This window comes from Centroberyx affinis, unplaced genomic scaffold (assembly GCF_046629955.1).
Source record: "Centroberyx affinis isolate AG114_WGS23_722 - 3 ecotype Tasmania unplaced genomic scaffold, CSIRO-AGI_Caff_v1 ptg000657l_1, whole genome shotgun sequence".
Lineage (NCBI taxonomy): Eukaryota > Metazoa > Chordata > Actinopteri > Beryciformes > Berycidae > Centroberyx > Centroberyx affinis.
The window spans coordinates 192,520-200,020 of NW_027279283.1; the positions used below are offsets into that span (position 1 = coordinate 192,520).

The following is a 7,501-nucleotide window of genomic DNA, read 5'->3' on the forward strand; positions in this document are numbered from 1 at the left end:
AAAAGTTAACCTGCTCCTTAGATTGTAATATGTTCAAAACTCATAGCCATTAAAAGCATTACTATTGTGCCATAGCGTAATGTACAAGGAAAGAACAATATACAGAAAAAATACGTATAGTTCAAAGTGTAGATAGGTTTAAAGACAAACCTTTGTTGGCAGAAAGGAGCATATATTGTAGGACTGGCTTATTTTTCTTATTGACTATTGCCGATAAAAATTCACAGAAATTTGAATATTTGAAAGTCATCATTTGCAACATTTTTAAAGATTTAGTCCCTGAAGTTAAAAAAGTCTAGGGTATAGTGTCAAGATGCTTTTGCAGTTGTGCAATTTCTATCTCTCATAAACTGAGCACATATTTCAAGCGAGGATAGTATCCACCCCAAGTGCAGTTTGTAAGCTTTTGTGACCTCCTTCTTAGGCTCACATGATTTTCATGTTGAATTTTAATGACGCCTCAGTCGGACTAGCCTCGTCCACCTCTTCTTTTCGTGGCACATATTCAATCTCTATATTTGACTTTGCATTCCCTTTCCCTCGACTCCAGAGAAAGAGAATAACAAGACAGAAGAGGACGACTCCGAGGAAAGAGATGAATCCCATGGTGGTTGCAATGATTAGTGTCTTTACATCAAATGGGAATGGAACTGTAGCCCGGGTCACATTTGCACCTTCATCATTGGGCTGGTTGGAAATGAAGGCAAATGTTTTGTTTGGCTGATGGGGCCAGTTGGGAGAGTAGCTATGCACAAAGAGGTGAGCAGGTTTGGTGTCATTGCCTGCTGCATTGCTGGCAATGCACAAGTAGGTACCGTTGTCCTGAATTTGGGCGTAACGCACCTCCAATGTGCCCTCATTAGACACGGTAAGTCTTGACCCCACAGTTTTGGTGGTAATGAATTCCTTCCTAGGGGATAGCCACATTATCACAGGGACCGGATCACCCACAGCTTGACAAGCGAAATGGACCGTAGTTCCCTCATCCACATGGCTTTCTTGAACCTTGTGGTCTACAATCTTAGACTTCTGGCAGATGAAATAGTCAGAAGGGAGGATGTCAGGGAAGTCCTTGAACTCTTTGCCCTGTACGGCCTCAGGTGAAGCACACATGGGCTGCTGTCTGTTAAAGTTGAGCCTCCACCGCCGACGAAAGACCCAGAGCAGGCGACAGTCGCAGGCCAAAGGGTTGTCATACAGGGCGAGGGTCTCCAGGTTCCCCACTGAGTGGAAGACAGACTCCTCCAGGGTGCTCAAGCTATTGCTAGATACATTAAGAATGCGGAGATGATTGAGTCCTCGGAAAGAATAGGGCTCAATGGTGGTTAGTCTCCCACCAACCAAGTGAAAAGCCTGGAGCTTCTGTAGATTGTACAGTTGGTTCCCTTCCACAGTATGAATGGGATTGAAAGACAGGTTCAGAAATCGAAGATACCCCAGGTGACGGATGGCTTGGTAAGGGATGGCAGTAAGATTACAGCTTGTGATGGACAGTGATGTGATATTTAGTCCAAACAGGCATTTTGGGGTCATGGTATCCAGGGCAGGCATATGAGAAATCTCCAACACTCTGAGCCGATACAGCCTCTTGAAGGAGTAATCACGTATGACACTGACGTTGAGATGGCGTAACCGAAGTGACAACAGGTTATGCAGATGGCTAAGGGCATCAGTGGGCACTGAAGCCAGATTGCATCGCTCAATATTGAGGCTTTCAAGATTGCTGAGGCCATGAAAAGAGCGGGGTGAGATGAAGACTAGGTCATTGTCACCAACCTCCAGACCCCTCAAGTTGTACAGTTCCTGGAACATATAGTCCAGCAGAATGACAATTTTGTTCTCGCTAATATCCAGCTGAGTGAGGTTGCTCAGGCCTGTGAACACTCCCAACTGAATGAGCTTCAGCTGGTTGTTGCGCAGCCCTAGAGTCCGCAAGTTGACGAGGTTGCTAAAAGCCCCAGGCTCAATGGATGAGATAGTGTTTTCGTTTAGCTGCAGCTCCTCCAGCTGAGGGTAATTAATGAACTCCTCAGGCCCCAGGCTTTTCAGACGGTTCTTGCTGAGGTCCAGAAGCTTAGTTTCAATGGGGATGCCCTCAGGAAGAGCTGCCAGTCTCCGTCGGTGGCACACGACTGAGCGCTCCTGAGCGTTGCAGTCACATCGGGAGGGGCAACCCGTGGTGGAGCCAGAAAGGACGGTGCCCAACATCAGAACCAGGATGGGCTGCCAGCATGCCACCAGGTAGCTGTGCCCTCCTGCCTCCCCAGACACCATCCTACTGCTTACCTTTGGAGAAAGCAAGAAAGAAGAGGTGTTAGCACACTGCACTGAAATTGGGGACAGAAATAGCTATGAAGAATGTCAACAGTGCCATATCATACTTGCTCACATTACATAACACATGGGAAGATCAAGTGGAAAGAGTTGTGAGAATGTATTTCATCAGATTCTTTATTAATATATCATATTATTTTACCCCAAAATAAGTCAAAAAGGGAATAAAAAGGTGACTACTAATGTGGAATTGGTTCTGTTAGAAGTTGATGTATATGACTAAAGTAAAAATAAAAAAAATAAATCTGAACCAAATCAGGATTCCATTTAGCTCAAATATGCCCTTTTCACTTTAATTATTATGTGATCCCCCATCTTATGCCATTAACTCCAATTAAATATAAAAATCAAACAGCCCTCAGGAAGCAGAAGTCATCTCATTTACAGATAAAGTTTCCATTTCTAGAGAGAGAGAGACCTAAAAGGAATAAAATGCTGAAGATCTACTGCATGAAGAACTGCCTGTCCCAATGTTTTGTTCATGACTGACTGTCCAAATGGATAACAATTACAAGAATATGCTGTATCTTCAACTGATGTTTTAGAAAGAAAGAATGCTTCCCTCAAATTTAAATAAAATCATATAAAGATGTCATTGGACTGTTAAGCTACACTATACACACATAATAGAGCATGTACTAGAAGAAAAATAGCATTACTTAAAATACTATAAGAGCTCTATGAACATGTGTCCAGGGATTGAGGCAAATTACATGATAATAACAAGCGCCATATTTGATAAATTCTAAGGAGTCTCCCCAAGGTACAGCAAAATGTATTTACTCTATGACAACATAGTTTTTGTCACCGCCTAACCTAAATTTGTTACATCATAAAAGCTTTGCAAAATCCATTTTCACAATTCAGCGCAAATCACAATTTTGCTTTTATTTGTACATCTTTGCAAAGTTGTATCATCCCTCCTTTCTTCTTTGCTTGAATAAAGTTTCATTCTGAGGGAGAATCCAGTTGGCTTGGCTTCTAAGTAAAGACCAATCAATGAAAGGGCATGCTCACACAACCTGAGCATCCTGTGCTCATGGCTCATGAGTGTGCTGAAAAACATTCACTTTCAATATCAGTGACCCATTTTCTCTCCTCACAAGCGGCATTTTTTTTAAATTAGCACCCAAAAATCCTATAGTGCGTCTTTAAAAGGACGGAAAATAATCAGCAAACTTAACACATCCAATGCCACTGCTGGGCTGTCGACCTTGAGGTGATATACAACAGAGATTGCTGCCAAGTGGTGATAAATGGAGAGAGAGATTGTCAGAGGACTTTAAACCCCTATTTGCTTTCGACTCAGGGGCACTTTAACTTGCTAAAGCCTTCAAGCTCTACTTCCCACATCGATCATACAATTTAAGTCACAGCTATATCTGTGGGATGTGTTCTTAGAAGAGCTTTATGCAAAGTCAGAATAATGACACTTTGGGATTTATTTTTGTTGAGAGGGCTCTATGGCCCCACCACTGTTTTGTTTACACCTTTGGATTGAATTGATGTTTTCACTCTGTAATTTATTGTCTGAGCTTTTGATGCGCAGATTGACCGTATATAACAGCAATACAGGCATTTTACATTTTTTCTGAGTTTCATATTTGTAAACACTGTAAAAAGCAGAGCTGTATAAGTATATGTAGTCAAACACTTAGATACACAAGCAGTGTATCTTTAAATGACGCACCTGTTCAGGTTGTCTCTCCCAGTATTATGAGTAATGACCATGTTGTTCTACAATCGGGAAATGAAGTATTGGCAACATTTTATTATGATGTAAAGGAATGAATCTGCAGTTCTGGTTTTCAGAGAGGAAACACTGAATTCCCGCATTGAGAGGTTAATACACAGTCGAAAGCCACATATTTATCATGTTGCCATAGCATGCACTGGGGCTGAATCAGCACTGTGGATTGTTTCAACTCAAATAAATAAAATTTGAGGCAGCTCATTCATGAGAAAACAATGGTTATTTAAGAGTGCTTCAAATTATTGCTGTAGTGCACTGTAGGGCCTCTTAGTCTGTGTCACAGTGTTGTAGCACTAAAAAATTGGATTAAGCTTGACAGTGAAGATGAAAATGATACTGCTTGTAGTACACCGACACAAATTATACCTCACAAACACCCAATGGGATCAAAGTCATGGGACTGAGGCAGCTTAGATTGTGGTCTAAGCAGATCTAATAGTCCAGTAAGTGCCACTTCCATTTTCACTTCCTTCAAAACTGCTCATTTCTGTTGGCTGCATATGTCTGAAACATTCGGCCTAAGTCCAATGTGTCTGGGGTATAGTGAAAAGCAGACTGTCAGAACAAAAACAAAAGTGTCTATCTGGAGCTCCTTTGTGACCTCCCACTCCTTTCTGTCCCTCACTAATTATGTGAATTTGCGAATGGATAGCATGTAGGCTTTGTCTGATGGGATGGTGAAAAAAAAAAAAAAATTCTGAACAGACCGATTATACAGTTCAGTGCATTCAAAGTCAAGAACCTCATACATGAACATAAGTCTTCACTTTGATCCATCGTGACAGATTCTTCAAGAACTCCATGTGAAATGAGAAATTCCTAAGATATTCAATGAAAAAAATGAGTGACGAGACTTTTTATTTATATATTTTTCACACAGAATATCATTTCATCTGTCAATTCTGGAATGATGGTGAATGAGGCTCACTGATGTCATTGCTAATAGAAAACAAACAAATGCAAATGCTATGTAGATATTCTTACCAAAGTAGCATGCATTATTTATGATTCCAAGAGTGTAGTAAGGGCATGGGTACTATCTGTGTAATCAGACAAGGACCTTAGAGCCCAGATCTACTAAATGTCTAACCACTTTGTTTTGACATTGAACTGAAATTATGAAAAAAAAAGGAAAATGTTATTGAATTACCTCTCAAGTGCAAGAGGCCCCATTTATATCCTCCGTTTCAAATCATCTTACATGTTTATATCGGGGTTTAAAGTATGATTTAATTTCTTTCTACTTTGAAGGAGGAGAGAAAAAAATGAAACATGAGCCCTAGCTCTATCGCGCCCTGTCTCTTTTCTTCCTACCCTGTTTCTCTCCTTTTTTGATAGTAATGACCTTGGGAAGAATAACAGTGGACAAGTCTTCTCTCTCCTGCCCTTCTACAACTGCTTGCATTTTCTCAGCGGACCTCTCACCCTGTCAGATTCTTCTCTCAAAAGCATCCCTCTGCTTACCATTAGTCTCTCCTAGCCTTGAGTCTCTGCATCTCCTCTCTTCCCTGTGCCATGTGGCTTGTGCAGGGTGGCAAACATTTGATAGAGTGTGCACTGTGATGGTTTGAGGATGTGTGCAACATATGACATATGAGCTCTGTGCATGAACAATAGTACAATGCATACATGCCCCTTTTGTTGTGTTTATTTATTTATTATTAAGCATCTTTGTTGTGCAGCACAATGGTGGTTGCACTGTTGGGATCTATACATATAGATGTAGAGTCAAATCTTTAAGAAATAGATTTTGGATCATTTCAGTTAACCCACTTTTATAATGCGTTTTGTAACATTGGTAGCCTCTGGTAGAGAGGCCTTGTTGCTCCTAGTTTGTTTTTTTTGGTTGAGTTTTGCAATAAATGCCCTAACCTAAGATAACCTGAGCTTTCCACAAAAGTAAGATTGATACATATACATCCCATACCCTCTGTTCTGTATCTCCCAAAGATTCCAGCAACTTTATGCTTGTGCTTCCGTTCATGACGATGCATCAATGTGCTCACTAGACTACAGCAGTTTTTGCTCCACCTCTCACTTTGACCTCAGTGTAGCCACATACATTCGGCTCAATAGCTTTACAGAGACAAGCAAGTAAAACAGGTAATAAAAAAATGGAACAAAAAGAATATAAGAGGAATAAAAACAACAGGAGAAAGGTAAAACAACTCTAAATAGGCTTTTCTATAAAACGTTTTTTTTTTTTTTTTTACCTTTTCCAGAACAGATAAGGTGAGGCAAGGCCTAATTTTGCCAATGTTTTTTTTTAGCTGTGGAAACATGACTGAACAACCCTCTTTACTTGAGAGTCAAAACTTTGCTCTGAATCAAATACTACTGCCAGATTTGTAGCTGTGGGATTAACAAAGGCTGACAGGTTACCAAGGCTGTTCACAATTGAGTTGATGAAGTTGGGGGTGAGGGTTAGGGTTAGGTTTAGGATTAGGCTAAAAAGAATAATCTCAGATTTATTGTCATTCAGTTGGAGAACGTTTTGGGACATCTAGCACAATATCTGACAGGTAATCCTTAAGGCTATTTAGGCTACTCCAGTTGAAAGAGTTCATGTGTACATAAAGTTGTGTGTCGTCAGCATAGTGAAAATCAAAATGGATATTATTTATGAATTATGTCACCAAGAGTCAGTATATAAAAGGAGAACGACAAGGGGCTAGGATTGACCCTTGGGGAATGCCACAAATGAGATGCGCCAGGGCAGAGGAGGTGGTGCCAACAAGAGAATATTTTCTATTAGAAATATATGATTTAAAGAAATTGAGAGCAGTATTAGTGAGCCCAACCCAACCTATTATTCAAAATGCTGTGGTCAACAGTATCAGAAATAACACTAAGGTCTAACAGAATTAAAACCGTACAGTCACCTCTGTCAGCAGCAATGAGGAGGACTTTTGTCACCCTGAGTAGAGCAGTCTCAGTACTGTGCTGAGCTCTGAAACACGATTACAATTTTTCAGAGATGTTGTTGAAATTCATAAATGGCAGTAGCTGTAAAGAATTAATCTTTTCAAGGATTGGATAAGAAGGGCAATTTTGAAAAAGGTCAATAGTTATTGAGAGCAGGGGGATTGAGATTTGGTTTCTTTAGGAGAGGCTGGAACATATTTAAAGAAGGGGGGAATGGAGCCAGAATACAGCTATATATTTATAATACGTAAAATGTCTGGACCAACTGTACCAATGACCTGTTTGAGGAATTTAGTGGGAATATTGTCCAAGGGGCAAGATGGATGGAAAAGGATTTGATATCTCTTAGAGTGGGAATGGTATCTGTAAGCCACATGCAGGTTTACGCAAGTAGACTAATATTAGTGACATTAGAGATTATACAATAATTACCTACAATAATAATATTAGGTAATACTATTACAGTAATTAATTTAATATGATAACGAC

General features: G+C 40.2%; 1 protein-coding gene across 1 annotated transcript; it reads right to left on the bottom strand.

Annotated features, from left to right (window-relative positions):
* Window positions 1-426: 426 nt before the first annotated feature.
* On the bottom strand, window positions 427-2,274 carry lingo1b (leucine rich repeat and Ig domain containing 1b). Its single transcript, XM_071519101.1, has one exon. The coding sequence runs from the start codon at window positions 2,272-2,274 to the stop codon at window positions 427-429; it is 1,848 nt and encodes a 615-aa protein (XP_071375202.1).
* Between the last annotated feature and the right edge of the window lie 5,227 nt (window positions 2,275-7,501).